Raw genomic sequence first — 16,256 nt, 5'->3', positions numbered from 1 at the left:
AAGCGATGGGAGGTGCTAACCATCGTTATGTCTGTCCGTCAGATTGTATGAGCCTCGCACACACACAGATACACACACACTAACAGTCTAGTACCTGACTCTGCTGGTGCCCTCAGGACGGTACTTTTGGTCTGGACTGTAAGGAGCGCTGTGACTGCAGCCACGCTGACGGATGCCAACACTCTACTGGTCACTGCAACTGTCTGACTGGTTGGACTGGTAAGAACTTCTCTTCATGTCTTCTCACAGGAATCACTCCCAGGGGCCTCGTGTCCTCAAACCTTTTGTACATTTTGCATTTCATATTTTTTTTCACTATTTTTTTTTTTTCAAAATTTTGACTGACAAACCAGTCAAAGTTTTGTTACTTTTTGTAAATGATATCAATTGTGTGCGTGTTGCATGTGTGCATTCCTGTGTGTGTGATTGTGTGTAAGGTATCCATTGTGACAGTGTGTGTGCTGAAGGACGCTGGGGCCCAAACTGCTCCCTCCTCTGTAACTGTAAAAACGGCGCCTCCTGCTCTCCAGACGAGGGCTCCTGTGAGTGTGCTCCAGGGTACAGAGGGGCCACCTGCCAGAGGAGTAAGTTCTACATCAGCACAGCCTCCTGACGATCTACTGGAACATTCTGAATGTTGGTCTCTTGTTTTTTTTAAAGTCTGCTCTCCAGGATACTTCGGGCACCGCTGCAGTCAGACCTGTCCTCAGTGTGTTCACAGTAATGGACCGTGTCACCACATGACGGGACAGTGTGACTGTCTGCCCGGCTTCAGGGGGACGCTGTGTAACGAGGGTGAGTCACCCTTGTAGACTACATGTAGATTGCTCACTGCAGTTTACCACAAACATGTGGTCAATTGCAGTGAGCAATGGACCACAAGTTTGCATTGACTTAACATCTCATGTCTTCTCTTGATATGAATCAAGGGACAAATCTTTCACAATATCTGATCCAAACCTTGCAGCTTCAGGAGAAATAGCTTCACATCCTGCATTCATGGGCATCTAGCATTTGGGAAGCATTTCTGAATATTGGTATAACTGTTCAAACGTTCCGTGTTCAGTAGGCGGTGTAGTCCAATTGAGAAAAGACTTCATGGACTTTGAACCTGTGGTCACTGAATTAACACACATGTAATTAACACTTTAACATCTGGTCTGCAGTGTGTCCCAGTGGCCTCTTTGGGAAGAGCTGTGCAGGGAGCTGCAGCTGCACCAACAACGGCACCTGTAACCCCATCGATGGCTCCTGCCAGTGCTACCCAGGATGGATCGGCAGCGACTGCTCCCAGCGTGAGTTCAGCACTGAAGCCTCAAAACCTCTCACCGGAAACTTCAAATGTTTCTTCATTACAATCACTTTCATATGACTCAGTACTCAAGAAATATTCTCAGTTGTACTACTGTAACTTGATTTTAAACAAGTCAGAAAGACATTCAGAAGTATTTCATGTGATGTAAGATGATGTGAGTTGACCTAAAAATCTTCACTCTCTGCAAATTGTTCGTACTTCCTGTGTTCATTTCACTTCCTGTATTTTGTTTTGTTTTGTGTTATATTTTATGTTATATGTTATGTCATATTTTATGTTATATTATGTGTTATGTTATATATTAAATGTTAAGGTATGGGGCGGCATGGTGGCGCAGTGGTTAGCGCTGCCGCCTCACAACACGGCGGTTCGAGTCCCGCTCTGTGCAGAGTTCGCATGCTCTCCGTGAGTTCTCTCCGGGTTCTCCGGCTTCCTCCCACCTCCAACAGTATGCGCTTCAGGTTGATTGGCCGTTCCAAATTGCCAGTAGGAATGAGTGTGTGTGTGTGTGCATGGTTGTGTGTCTTTGTGTGTGGCTCCGCGGTGCACTGGCGTTGTGCCCGGAGTGTCCCCCACCTCACGCCCTATACCGCCGAGATAGGCTCCGGCTCCCCGTGACCCGCTGCGGCGGATATAGCGGTGGTAATCTGAAGATGACTGACTGACTGACTGACTGTTAAGGTATGTATTGTTTGTTATATTTTGTTGTGTTGTGTTGTGTTGTGTCTTGTGTTGTCATGTTATTTTGTGTTTTTTCTTGTCTTTTCTTACGATGCAGCGGGATGACATAAGATGACTTAGGATGACTTGCGGTGACTTAAGAGAACTTTAGATGACTCAGCAGTGAGTTTTGCTTGTGGCTGTGTTGCAGCGTGTCCACCTGGTCAGTGGGGGCCAAACTGCATCCACACCTGTAACTGTCACAACGGGGCCCGCTGCAGCGCCTATGATGGAGAGTGCAAGTGCACCCCAGGATGGACCGGCCTGTACTGCACACAACGTTAGTCTCACACACACCCACACACACACACACACACACACACACACACACACACACACACACACACACACACACACTCTTCCTCATTGGCCTGTTGCTGTGCTGGTGTCTCCTGATAGGCTGTCCTTTAGGCTTCTTTGGGAAGGACTGTTCTCAGATCTGTGGCTGCAAGAACGGAGCAGACTGCGACCACATCTCTGGACAGTGCACGTGTCGCACGGGCTTCATGGGCCGCCACTGTGAACACAGTACGTGTCTTCTTGTTTGCATGTGGACCATTGGATGTGTTGATTTGTGTTTTGAATGGAAGCTTCTCCAGAGGACTGATAACACGTCATGTCCTCATGATGTACTGATATTTTGGGGCTGCTGGTGTGAATGGTCATCCCCACATGAGTTCTGTTTGTCGTTTGTAGAGTGCCCTCTGGGATCGTATGGGTACGGCTGCCGTCACACTTGTGACTGTATGAATAACTCCACGTGCGATCACATGACAGGAACATGTTACTGCAGTCCAGGCTGGAAGGGACCTCGCTGTGACCAAGGTGAGGTTGATGGTGATGTAATCAGAGGGGTGGGGAGGAAGGGAGTGTGTTATGGAGGTGGAACATGTTACGACTTCCAAAGGAACCAGGAGCGAGTGTCAAGGGTCAAGTAAAAATAAGCTTTTAATTAATCCAATGTCAGGAACAGGCAGGGGTCAAAACCAGAAGTTCAGGATAACGACAGTACAAAGACGGCAGGCAAAAAACGTAATCCAACAAACAAGTCTAGGTCATTCACGGGGCAGAAAAGACAAAATTGTGGTCACAACAGGCAAAGGTCAAAATCTGGAAATTCACAAATAAGACAAGGCAAAACTTGAAGGTTGTAAGGGGACCGGTCAAGAAATAACGATGAGTCATACACGGACCTCTGAACAATCACCAACTACACTGCGACAGCGCTTAACAGAAATGAAGGACCTTAAATAGACCAGGTGCAAAACTAGGAACAGGTGGAGCTGATGATTAACTGATTAACTAGGTGTGAACACTGGGAAGGAACTAGACCCGGATTGGCTAAAGAGCAAATGGAACAATCAGGGGAGAACAAACCAGGTGCAAAGAATAAAGAATGTGGCAGTGACAGAAAACAGAAAGTGCATGAACTGAAAACCAATAAACAAAAGACAAAGTCAGGAGCGTATGAAAAAGACAAAACAGAACATGGCAGATGCAGATCGTCACAGAACAGAGCGATGCTGTGTCTTTACGCCGCTGCCCCGTTACTCCAAGCTGACCGGATGGAGTAAGCGCAGCGTCACGATCACTTTTCTCTGGAATTAACTTGATTCTGATGGGAACACGTGACTCCTTGTGTAACTCAAAAGGACGGGCACAACAGTGTTCATTCACAGTGAGCAAATAAATTATAAAATACAATAAAAATCCATCCAGATAAGAATTTTACAGCACACATCCTGCCCTCATAGAAACTCTGCACAACTATACACAGTTAAAAGTCTTTGTGATTACACGTTAAAGCCGTCTAATATGAGAGAATAACCTGGGAAAGAAATCCTGTTCATAACAGCTCCATTTGGTGTGACAACAATCCAAGATCAACCAATCAGAGCCAGGTTAACTGTCTGGAGGCCTGGGCTCACCTGTGAACCGTATTAGTTTTCTGTGTGGGAGGGGCTCTGGAAGCTGGAGGTGGTACTTCCTTTAGCTTTCAGGAACTTTCAGAAAACTCAGATTCTGCACTGGAGTCACCGTCAAGTGGAACATTGTGACCGGGGATGAAAAGAGAGACATCAGTCACCCAATACACGAACTGCCGTCCCAACCCCCCCCCCCATCCACCCACCCACTCCCACCCCCCTATGCTGGAATACCTGCTGCACCCCCAGACTGCAGCTCTGACACCACCAAACGCCTCCCCACCCCAACCCCCCTCAAGATTGTAGATCTCATGTGTCTCCACCAATGGCAGCCGTGTCCTGACAACTACATGATTGTACTTGCTGTTACTGTGAACAACCAATGCGGCGTCACCACAAATCCCTTGTTGGTCCAATTACAGTCTTCTTGTTCAGTGTCAGAGGAATGTGTGTTGAGCTCTAACAAGCTGCTGTCTTTCAACCCCCTTCTGTTTGCAGTGGGTGTTGCAGTGCTGGGCAGCCTCAACACGTTGACCAGCGCCACCATGCAGATGGACTCCTACCAGATTGGCTCCATCACAGGAATCACCGTTCTGGTGTTTCTGGGGGTCTTCATTATCCTCCTCTTCATCATTTACAGGAACAAACAGAAGAGCAAAGACACCCCCATGCCAGCTGTGACCTATAGTCCTGCTCTGAGGGTTACTGCAGATTACACCATCACAGGTAGGTTACACTTCCACTATTGTGATAATCTGGTGGTAGGGCCATAATCATTCGTATGCCACACATGGCTGGCAGCACATACAAGGAATAACCACTGCTGAGACACATAGACAGAAGAACATTTTAAATATAATAAACTCATGAAATATCTTCACACAAACCACACAAAGCAAAAGTCACCCTCCTCCAATCATCGTCACTGCTCTGCTTGTCAATTAAATATAAAACACCACGTTATAAGGCATTATAACATGTTACAACACATGATCCAGTGGATCTGACTATGATGCATGGGATCAAACTGGAGCCATTAGATCCTAATAATACACACATATATAGGAGAGAAGATCTGAAGATCCAGGGGTGGAGCTGAATTGTGTTCCACAGAGTGTGTGATTGAGGATCAGACCTGTACTCACAGAGTGTGTGATTGGGGACCAGACCTGTACTCACAGAGTGTGTGATTGGGGACCAGACCACTGATCACACCTGTATCCAGCAGCGGTGCAGTGGAAGTCCCTCATCTGTATCATGCAGCAGGAAACAAGTCATGTCAGACTGAAGAGCTTCAGCTCTCAGACTGAAATTGTGATTTGAATTTGACTTTGTTATTTTTCAGATGTTCACCCAAGAACCTGTGAGGGACCCCCAAGCAATTATTTCTCCAATCCCAGCTACCACACCCTGACCCAGTGCAGCACAGGCCCGTATGGAAAGGTATGGACATGGGTTCTGGAGACAGCCAGAGGGAAGTAACAGCAAAGAGTTTAGTCAATGTTTTAAAAAGAGTCTGAACTGTTTTTAGGCCAAGAACAGCCAGTTGTTGGGGAACCTGAATAATGTGGACCAGAGAAAAAGGACGCCTCCTGTTGGTCAGACCGGGACGCTGCCCAGAGACTGGAAGCAGAGGAACTGCTTCACTGAACTAGGTGAGGCATGGGTGAACTATGAGGCATGGGTGAACTATGAGGCATGGGTGAACTAGGTGAGGCATGGGTGAACTAGATGAGGCATGGGATGCATTCATGCTGGAAGTTGCTATCTTTGATTGTCTAGTTATTATTTGACCTTCCTCACCAGTTTTTCTGATTTAAATGTTTGTTCATACCTTTCTTTAGGAGGTATGTCCTAGAATTCTATAAATAAATACTCTGCTGCTCATCTCAATGCCGGCGCCATTGTTCAGTGTCCCTCTTCCATGTTGTCTAGATGTGGCGGATGGCACGCTCTATCACGCCAGCTCCTGTTCCCTAAACAGCTGTGAAAACCCATACGCTACCATCAAGGACCCTCCTCAACTGACAGCCAGGAGCGCAGAGTGTGGCTACGAGGAGATGAAGTCACCAGCCAGACGGGACTCGCCTTACGCAGAGATCAGCAGCAGCCCTCCCAATAAACCCAACATCTACGAAGTGGGTGAGGAGCTTCTACCGGTGGGCTCAGATCCATCACATAGTGAGCTGGCATGTCCAGCCTGATGATCCATTTCACTGGACACAACTCAGAATGCATGCTGTGCTGTTCGTCCGTGAACTGTGTGGTAGTGGGTGGAGTGGTAGAAGGAGGTTCTATACCTGCTGAAACAGAGACAGGAACAGGAAGGATGAAATGACACGGTCACATTCCACTATATAAATACTGGTATTACGATTGGATGAGTATGAATAGAAGTAAATTAGACATCATTAGTCTAGTAATCATATAGTAGTAAGTATAAGTAATAGTAATAAGTATTAGAGTAGTACAAGTTCAAATGGTAGTATTTGTCTTAGTTTTAGTTTAAAATAAGTTTTGATATTACTATTAGATGAGCATTAACTTTTTATTATTATAAGTAGCAATATTGTTCTTCATATTGTTAGAATGATATGAGTATGAGATTAATTTTTGTCAAAAACAGGAACCAAAAGCAGAGGATGTAGAGAGGGAAGTACTGTCAGTGACATAATAAACCACAGGAAACAAAGCAGGTTTCATCATGTACAAACTTACAGGCCTAAACATCTGTGCTGGTTACGACAAGGCGGATTAAATGCCATTATATTATTATTAGATTATACTATTATCTACATTCAGAAGGGATTAACTTGCACCGTGTGCAACAATAGCTCGATGTTTAATCCTTGTTAGACCATGTACGTATATGCAACGTTTTCAAAAAAACATGCCATGTTGGCAGGGTTAGACGGTTAGGGTCCAAGATCAAACACGATCAAAAGAGTCCAATTACAAAAAAGGGGTCCAGAGGCCAGGCTGAATCCGGAATCAGTTTTTATGATTGTTAAAGAATCAGTCAGTGGCCCGAAAACGATCTGAAGGAGCTGCTTCACACACAAACATCAATTCACTGTGATGCAGCAGCTTTGAATGAAAGCAGGATGAAAAGGAGCTGTTTAATTAGGACAATCGAGCCGCTGACAGTGTTTTTAATGTTAGGACTTTGCATGTTTGCATGTTGTCCCTGTGTCTGCATGGGTTCTCCCCCCCACACCCCACCCACCTCCAAAAACATACGCTTCAGGCAGTTTAGCCAGTCCCAAATCGCCCGAAGGTGTGTGTGTGCGTGCTGGCTACATGTTTGTCTATATATGGCTCTGCAGTGCACTGGCGTCTCGCCCGGAGTGTACCCTGACTCACATCCCCACTTGGTTGGGATAGGTTCCAGCACCCCGCGAACCGCGGCAGCAGATAAAACGGATTTAGAAGATAAATGAATGGAAGTCGGCCATCTTCTCCCAAACAGTACCCTAGGTTGGCCACAGGAGGGCGTGCTGATGCATGTGTTCTACACGTCTTTTTAATCTTTTGGTAGCAGCTCCCTGGTGATCATCATTTCTGTACCTCATTTGATTTCAGAGCCAACAGTTGCCACCACCCAGCCAACAGACGGCAGCAGCAGCAGCCATGAACAGTTAGGTCAAGATCTTTATGATTTACCAAAAAACAGCCACATCCCCTCCCACTATGACCTCCTGCCAGCCAGAGAGAGCCCGTCCCCGGACCCCCCAGAGCTGGATGACGAGTAGCAGCAGAGACTTGGTGTCACTGTCACCCCACAAGCATATACCCACAACATACTCCCCCCTTGATTTTATACCTATAGTGAGTTGTTTTGATGCACCACTACCTTCATAAATCATTCCACATGTTGGGAAAGTCAGACCTGTGTGTTTCCTGAGAGAGGAAGATCGTTCCACAGTGGGCCACAGTGAGGCGGAACCTCTCCAGCATTCAAGGCAGTCACATGATGTTGGACTTGCTTGGACACACCAAGGATGACGTTTCTATACTTCCCACTCCTACAATCAAATGGTTTGGTAAATCGCATAATATCAGAAATATCAGAAAGTTGTTATATAAGAAGATGCTTATCACGGTTTTCCTAAACTGACATTTTTATGGTCTTGTCTTGTCAGATTTTTTTTTTTTTTGCAAGAATGGAGTGTCATTAAAATTGTCATTGTTTAGTGACTCTAGGTGTGAAATGGGCCAGAGTGTGCAGTGTAGTTGTGATGTTCAACACTACATTGCAGGAAACGTAGGAAGCCATTGCTGTTCAGGAAGCCCTTTTCCATGCAGGCACCCCTGACGTGACTTGATGAGCACACACAAATGTGAAGTCCTCTGGAAGTCTTTGCATACAGTTCTCCCTCTGCTGACCTATTCATACAGAATATATACAAAAGCTGGATATTCAGAAAAAACACTTTAAATTATCAAAGCAAATAATATATAGTTCCAAATGTAGTTCCACAGCCAGCAATGGAACCAGCGGTGGAACCAGCACCTCCACGGTCCTACAGCTGTATTTATCAATGAATAACACAGATGCCCCATCAGCCGTGGTTTGACCTGATATCACGTCTAGTGCTACTGTGGACACAGTAGAGAGACACTACAACAGGACATTAAACGAAACTAACTACACCTCTGAACCACCTGCACACCTTGACACTGAAGCCACACTGTTGAATTGAACAAAGAATTAATCTTGTCATCGTCACTGACAGTTGAAATGGCTCTTTTTCTCTTGGAACACGACACCTGTGATTTCCAGAAGTTGTTTGTAAGACAACTGTGCACTGAGACACGTTCCTAAACTGCTGGTTTACTTACAGATTTTCATAAACTAGTGAACATTCCCTGTTTATGCTTGTGAATGAGACTGTGTAGGGATAGTGATGATGAGGTGCGACATTTCATATATTTCGACTGTTTTTTTAATGAATTAAAAGTCAAAAAACGGTCAGAAATGACCCCACTTGTTTCAGCAATGTTTTACAAAGCCAGTGAATCAGGATCCGATCAGGATCTGATGAGATCTGTTTGGATCCTGATCGGATCCTGATCTGATCAGTAATCAGATCCCAACAGAGCAGATCCACTGTGTGGGGAGTAGACTCCACATCTGTGTGAATGGTGTATCACCTAATGACCAAGTCTTCCTGACAGGTTTTCTTTTTGTATTACTCTATTGGGACAGTTCACATTATAAGTCAATGATAACTGTGATATTACAGAAAAATGAAAAAAAAATTAGAAAAAATTTGACTGTATTTTTCCATTTTGTATATTCTGTGTTCTGAAGTATCGATCTATTCTGAGTCTATTCTAAAGACTTTAAATAATGCATAGCTTCGTTTGTTCAGAAGTAAATTTGGCAAAAATAACTAAATCAAAATGATCTTTTTTTGTTTCTCGATTAATTTAGAAGACTAAGCTTTACACAGTTTTACACTGCACATTTGTTTCCTTTAAACTTTACTATGACGTAGCCACTACCATTTTGGTATTCTGTCTCTTGTTCTTTTTTGGTTTGCTTTTCATTTGTGTTCCATTTCTGAGAATTTGAATGCTTTGGAATAAAACATCATAATATGATGAAATATTTCAGTGTCATGTAGATTTTGCCAGCATTTTGCCATCATTAGCCCATTTTCACTGCACCCACATGTGATCCTGGAACATTTGCGCCTTGATGGCGCCACGCCACAAGGATGTAAAAAGTCAGTGAGGACACTTCAAGTAATTCCGAATGCTGATGCCTGTGTTCCACTGGTGTGAACGATGATCAGCTGTCACCTCTTCAGTTCTGTCAATAGGTCCAAATGGAGGAGCAGCCAATCGAATGGCAGCACACACAATTAGCTCCACTGCAGCAATCATTATTCAGTGAGTGATCATTTTTATACAGAAGGATACGCAAAACAAAACACCCCATAGGAAAGAAACTATATCAGATACATACGCTGGGAAAGGCACAGGAGCAAGCTTCTCATGGGCTCTGGCCTTGGAGACTAATTCTGGACAGTGAGTTTTAATAAGTAAGATGAAAACGTGAAAGAAGTGGGCAGTTTCAATGAAATGGATAGAAAACTGAAAGACTATTCTTTTGTGGAGAAAGTAATTGAAACTCCTAACTCCTAACCCATCACAGGGATTAGGAGTTAGGGTTAGGGATTAAGAATTAGAGTTAGGAGTTAAGGAATAGGGGTTGTGGTTAGGGTTAAATTATTAGTATCAGATATTCATGTGAATGATCCTCATTGATAAAATTTTAACGATCTTCAGTGATATGATGTGATTGATCCTCATTGATCAGATGTAATGATCATCATTGATCAGATATTAATGGTTAATATCAGACATCCAGATGTGAATGATGTGTTCAACGGAAGTGTGACAAAAGGCTGAGACGTCATCGTGTTCTCAAGTGTGGGGAAACGCTTCAGTGACGTCACACAAATGTTGTTGTTTCCAAGGGGACGGGTGAGACTCCTGCCCACCCCCCGGCCCCCAGCCTGCTGCTTGATCGCCCCCCTAGCCTGCTGCTCTTGGCCCCCCCCTTAGCCTCCCCTCATCGCTCCGCCACAGCTCCAGCGCGGACATGTCGACCCACGGCTAGCGTCCGGGTTCGGTTCGTGGTTCCGGTCGCTGAATCCGGATGCAGTGAAGCACAGCCGGGGAAAGAGACGCCCGGAGCGGATCAACGGTTAGCGAACCCACCCAGGTCAGTTGGCACTGGCGGCTGGCTAGCTAGCTAACTAGCGCTAGCCTCCGTGGGGTCGGGCGGCGCTGTGACGTGAACAGACCGTGGGGGTGAGTTGTGTCGGTGGGGAAGCAGGCCGCGGACACACCGCGGACGCCGTTAGCCGTCTTTAGAGCCGGCCTCCGCCGGGAACGTCGTGCTAACCGCGTAGCTCGTTAGCCTACATGCTATCTCCGCTAGTATCCCGTTATTGTGCAGCGCAGCTCCATCGACGAGAGACGAGTGCAAACAAATTAGGATTAGGATTAGGATTAGATTGGGGGACTCGTCTCCAGGGTTACGGTTATGGATTTAGATGTTTGCTGGTTCCGTCCCTGCCGATCGGGTGATTATTGGTTAGATTACCCGTCACTGCCACCGTCCTCACGCTGCTCTGATGCTGTTTCAGGACTCGGGGAAAGATGCCGGAGGTCCGGGAGCTTTCTGAAGCTCTGCCTGAGATGCCCATGGACCCAATCACTGGAGTTGGGGTAGTGGCCTCCAGGAACAGGGCCCCCACTGGATATGATGTGGTCAGTCACCATTTCAACACTGACGCTGTCCACACATCCCAGATCAGCTGTTGGTGTGAGAGTCAATATTTCAATCAGATGTTTCAGACATTAAACGCAAGAAGTGTTTAATGTCTAAAGTGTCCAGTCACTACGAAGACATTGTTTCTGTTCTCCGTACCTACAGCACGGGCCAAAAGTTTGGACACACCTTCTCATTCAGAGCGTTTTCTTTATTTTCATGACTATATTGTAGATTCTCACTGAAGGCATGACAACTATAAATGAACACATGTGGAGTTACGGACTCCACATGTGAAATAACTGAAAACATGTTTTACGTTCTACTGACTTCAAAGTAAGCCACCCGTTGCTCTGATTACTGCTTTGCTTGGCATTCTCTCGATGAGCTTCAAAAAGGTCGTCACCTTCTGCCTCAGGTGTCTACAACCACAGACGGTTTGGATGCTGACCTGTGGAAAGACGGCCTGTTCAAATCAAAGGTGACCCGCTACCTGTGTTTCACCAGGGTCTTCTCCAAGGAGAACGTAAGTAACTCACCTCACCCACTGACCCACTGACACGTGTCAGTGGGTCTGACGCTGTGTTTGTGGGTTTGTTGTCAGGTAGAATATTTGCTTCCTGAATTTCACTTCATCTTCCACTAGCCAAGAATGTTGGTGGAAGATGAACAGTGTCAGAACTGGGAAAGTGTGGGTACCCAGCTGTGGGTATGAAAGGGATTTAAAGGCTATTTATTGCTTATATGTTGCTGTTTTGTTCAAGGGTGTTGCTATAGTTACCTCTTCGTAGCGTCGTTACAGTGGATGAGTCAAAGTGCTGAAGACTTTAACGCCTCAGGAGGTGCCTAGGACTAAAATAATAAGTTTTGAAAAATCTCTACTTTCAGTGTTGTATCATTAAACGTAATAATATGATTATCAATGTATCTGTATTTTTTTTACACCCTTCACATCCATCCATGTGCTGTTTGGAGAGTTTTGAACTGATTCCACACCCCCCCCCTCCACTGAACCCTACAGAGCCACTTAGGTAACGTCCTGGTGGACATGAAGCTGATCGACATCAAGGACACGCTGCCTGTGGGGTTCATTCCCATACAAGAGACGGTCGACACCCGTAAGTTAACCCTAACCTTAACCCTAACCCTGACCCCACCCCTTACAGGAGACGGCCGACACCCGTAAGTTAACCCTAACTCTAACTGCTAGTGTCACTCGTTTCGCCCATGTTGGTCTCCTGTCTGTCCCACAGAGGAGCAGGCCTTCAGAAAGAGGCGCCTCTGCATCAAGTTCATCCCGCGGGACTCTACAGAGGCAGCCATCTGTGACATCCGCATCCTGGGGCGCTCCAAGCAGGCCCCCCCCCAGTACACTTTCATAGGGTGAGCAGCCTGGACAGCATGATGGCACATTAGCAGCATGATAGGGTGTATGGTAGTTAGGTTTAGGGTTAGAGTTAGGTCTAGGGTGGATGGTGGACATTGACTGTTAGGGTTTGGTTTCGGGGTTGTGTTAGGGTTAGGGGGGACAGGGAGCTTTAAGTTGAACTTCTTAACTGTCTTGACAGGGAGCTCAACAACATGGGGATCTGGTATCGCATGGGGAACGTCCCGAGGGCTGAAGACTCCCCACAGACTCCATCCACCAACAACCTCCAGAACATGAACTCCCCCTCCAGTTCTGGCCCGTTTCCAGCTCCTCCTATGACTAAGTATGACCCTCATAGTGTGTTTGTGAGTGTGTGTGTGTGTGTGTGTGTGTGTGTGTGTGTGTGTGTGTGTGTGTGTGTGTGTGTGTGTGTGTGTGTGTGTGTGTGTGTGTGTGTGTGTGTGTGTGTGTGATTAAAACTTAGTAACCCATCTTAGCTCAACCCTGACCCTGACCCTGACCCTACCCTGACCTTCATCAGATGGTTTCTTCTCTGCAGACATATCTCCATGACGCTTCCGGCCAGCTTCAGAGGGAAGAACCCCACCAGGCCGGACTACGAGCACCAGAACTCCAACCTCTACGCCATCTCAGGTGAGAGACGCTCGTCCTGTTGAGCTGAGGAACCAGGCTGTTATGAGTTCAATCCCATTTCATTGTAGGCAGTAGAGCAACCAGCAAGTCAACTGTTTCCTGGGGGGGGGCATTTAGTTGGAAAATCACTCCGTATACATTTGACTTTGGAGAGAGAAGGTCTTGGGTTCGAGCCTTCCCATGAGCCTTTGCTGCCTGAGACAGGACACACAGATCTGAGGGTGCTAAGCTGGAGCCAGAGGTCCCCCATAAGCTGCTCAGCAGCAGCTTGGTCACCATGACAACAGTGTGGTGAACATCAGGTGGTTGATCACCATGACAACAGTTTGCTGGACATCAGCAGCCTGATCAACATGATAACGGGGTGCTAGACGTCAGCTGGGATGTCACAGAGAGGAAGTCGATGGTTTGCTGTTGGTCATTATTCACTGCTAAGAAACGGGGAGTAGAGTCACCCCCTCCCACTCCACGGCATTCACCTGAGACCCTGACGCCCCACTGGTGGACTGAGTGGAGTCCTGTTTGGGTTCCTGACCTCTTGGCAGGTTTTTGTTCAACGTGAAAAATGACTGAATGTGTTGATGTGACCCTGAGAGCGAGAAGACATGATGTTGTTGTTGTTGTTGTTGTTGTTGATGCATCTCTTCTCTGAACTGTCTTCCAGCTATGGACGGAGTGCCGTTCGTCATCTCGGAGAAGTTTGCGTGTGCCTCCCCCAACGTAAGTGTCCTGACTGCAGCTGAGGTCGTCCGCCTGCAGGGGGTCTGAAGGCCTACAGTTGGTCTGAAGGCCTGCAGGGGGGGGGGGGGTCTGAAACTTTCCACCATGTCCCTTTGCTCTGTTCTGTCACTATATTTAACACGACCTGTGTGAGAATCCGTGCTCCGCCTCTCAGCGGATCATCTGTAATGATGATCCACTGACAGTAGCAGGACGTGTGAACTCGATGCTAATTCTAACGCTAACCTGTGTGATTTCAGCTGCAGCAGGTGGACCTGATGGGCATCACCATCAAGACTCTGACTGAGATCGAGAAGGAGGTGAGTAGAACTGTTCCGCTGTTCTCAGATGGCCCCCCTTTTTTTTCTACTTCCCCACAGTGGGGTGACTTCTCTGTCCATACTTCACAGTAACGCTCTTTGTCTTTGTCAGTATGACTACAGCTTCCGCACAGAGCACAGCGCTGCCGCCCGCCTCCCCCCGAGTCCCACGCGGACCTCCCTGAGCTCCGAGGCCTGAGGCGCCACCCCCACCCCCACCCCACCCCCGCATGGACGGAAGCAGGACAGCTTTGCACAACTAGAGGAAACCTTGTCACAACAATCTGTCCTGAGGAGAACCAATCACAAGAGTGTGGGCGTGGCTTAAACCACTATGTCTTGATGGGCCATGAGGTCACGTCAGACAAAGAACTTCACCTGAAGGAACCGAACCAGAGCAGCCTTCAGCTGGACTGGACTTCCTGTTCAGGACACGCCCACTGCTGCACCACCAGACCACACCCTCCCGTGTGATGGAGGTCATGTGACTTATTGTCCAGCCTGTGTTTAGGGAATGATGCTCGTTGTTTAGATGTTACTGGATGATCCTGTGTTTTTCTAGTCGTAGTGTGTTTCTGTTAACCCCACCTGGACCGGTAGGTCACGTGACCGGTCACCTGACTCCACAAAGAACCACTGTTCCTGTGTAACGGCTGTGATGAGGTCACATTTGATGCGTCCGTCTGCTTCAGTCAGCAGCGTGGACCACTTCTTCCTATTGGTCAGCTCCTCTGTGATGCTGCCAGAACCACAACACGACATTCTGTGCACATCTCAACCTGAATTCAAAGAATTTAATGAACAAACAAACAGCTTTTGCTCTCTCAGCCTTTTCTCCTGTTAGAATGTGACGTCTGGTTTTCATGGTCAGTTGTTCTGGTCTGCAGTCACGTGAAGACGTGGACCGGATCAGAACCACTTCAAGGGGGCCTGACCGACTCCCCGGTAACTCTCAGAACAATGGACGTTGCAGCTTGAAGCCGTTATCATGGATGCAAGGATTACGTTGAGGATAACCGTGGTCTTCCTCGTCGCCACTCTGTCCTACATGCTGTTGGGTATTAGTTCACATATTCATGGAGTCAGTGTTCGTCTAACTTATTGGTTTTAGTTTTAGTTTCTGCTGCCGCATTTGACGGCGATCAGATCAACCGTCGTGTCCACGTGAGGTCGTGAGATGTGACTTTTGTGGCATGTTCCACTGAAACCCTAACCCTAAACCTTAACTTTAACCGCTAACCCTACCCTTAACCCTAACCCTAATCCATGAACCAACATGGAGTCTGCGTCAAGAACAAATAGTAGCCTGTTGTTATGTGGCTTCACCTGTGTGTTTTTATCACGTCACACCTGTCACAATGACAGTTTTCATCTAAAGTAAAGATTTTTTTTTTTTTAGAGATTGTTTTTTGTTGAAGTGACTGGTTGAGTTTATATGAGGATGATTTATTAAACTGTCTCGAACTGCAGCCTTCGGGTCTTTAAGTTGAAAGATTTTAATTTTTAGACTAACAAAGATAATTCATCATCTGCATAGTAAACCCTGTTTGCAACACATCTGTTTCATTCTCATCTCCAGACTATCGTTATAAACCATGTAAATACTATATTCTATGAATGAGTCCAGCAGATGTCTGCAGGAGTTCTCTTCATGCTCACCTGTGAAGGGAGACGTTCTTCTTTCCATTTCCTGTTTTCTGAGCTGCTTTGGATGCCAGTTGTCCAGTTAGCAGTGTGGATGGGTGGTCAGTCAGTCTTCTAAGAGCGTTAGGACCAACACCATGTTGAGTCTTAACGCTCCTGTGTGACGACAGCCTGTCCTGCTCCTCCCAGCAGCCCTAGCACTCCGAGACCCGGCCTAGACCCATGTCCTTAGAAAGGGATTTAGGTTGGGGTACATAAATGACACTTTCCTCCAATCTCTGTCTGTCTGCTTCATTACACA

General features: G+C 46.6%; 2 protein-coding genes across 4 annotated transcripts in view; both read left to right on the top strand.

Moving 5' to 3' along the window:
* megf10 (multiple EGF-like-domains 10) overlaps positions 1–9,523 on the top strand; it is a 31,957-nt gene extending 22,434 nt beyond the window's left edge. The window contains exons 13-24 of one of the 2 annotated variants that reach the window (XM_068335604.1): positions 117–219; positions 468–584; positions 661–795; positions 1,167–1,295; positions 2,187–2,315; positions 2,435–2,563; positions 2,732–2,860; positions 4,459–4,686; positions 5,306–5,403; positions 5,492–5,615; positions 5,896–6,102; positions 7,543–9,523. In XM_068335604.1, coding sequence (XP_068191705.1) covers positions 117–219; positions 468–584; positions 661–795; positions 1,167–1,295; positions 2,187–2,315; positions 2,435–2,563; positions 2,732–2,860; positions 4,459–4,686; positions 5,306–5,403; positions 5,492–5,615; positions 5,896–6,102; positions 7,543–7,712 — 1,698 coding nt within the window. In that variant the 3' untranslated portion in view covers positions 7,713–9,523. Of the gene's footprint in view, positions 1–116; positions 220–437; positions 585–660; positions 796–1,166; positions 1,296–2,186; positions 2,316–2,434; positions 2,564–2,731; positions 2,861–4,458; positions 4,687–5,305; positions 5,404–5,491; positions 5,616–5,895; positions 6,103–7,542 lie in introns of both variants that reach the window. The other variant, XM_068335603.1, reaches the window with a different exon arrangement.
* A 958-nt stretch (positions 9,524–10,481) lies between these two features.
* LOC137608981 (multivesicular body subunit 12B-like) lies at positions 10,482–16,256 on the top strand. 2 transcript variants are annotated; one of them, XM_068335666.1, is made up of 10 exons: positions 10,482–10,678; positions 11,124–11,247; positions 11,667–11,774; positions 12,270–12,366; positions 12,502–12,631; positions 12,817–12,960; positions 13,177–13,271; positions 13,936–13,991; positions 14,252–14,311; positions 14,424–16,256. In XM_068335666.1, the coding sequence occupies exons 2-10, from the start codon at positions 11,137–11,139 to the stop codon at positions 14,508–14,510; spliced, it is 888 nt and encodes a 295-aa protein (XP_068191767.1). In that variant the 5' UTR covers positions 10,482–10,678; positions 11,124–11,136; the 3' UTR covers positions 14,511–16,256. The 2 variants fall into 2 exon arrangements, with proteins under 2 accessions (XP_068191767.1, XP_068191766.1); XM_068335665.1 differs by having other exon boundaries at positions 10,482–10,696.

The sequence above is a fragment of the Antennarius striatus genome, chromosome 15, assembly GCF_040054535.1.
Source record: "Antennarius striatus isolate MH-2024 chromosome 15, ASM4005453v1, whole genome shotgun sequence".
NCBI classification, from domain to species: Eukaryota; Metazoa; Chordata; class Actinopteri; order Lophiiformes; family Antennariidae; genus Antennarius; species Antennarius striatus.
The sequence above is the reverse complement of the archived record's forward strand: the minus strand, read 5'-3'. Positions and strand labels throughout refer to the sequence as shown.

Excerpts from the sequence above, each read along its gene's own strand:
- LOC137608981 (XM_068335666.1), top strand. The coding sequence starts at position 11,137 with ATGCCGGAGGTCCGGGAGCTTTCTGAAGCTCTGCCTGAGATGCCCATG. Across the intron at positions 13,992-14,251 it reads TTGCGTGTGCCTCCCCCAAC|CTGCAGCAGGTGGACCTGAT; the intron begins GTAAGTGTCCTG and ends GTGTGATTTCAG. Across the intron at positions 14,312-14,423 it reads TGACTGAGATCGAGAAGGAG|TATGACTACAGCTTCCGCAC; the intron begins GTGAGTAGAACT and ends TGTCTTTGTCAG.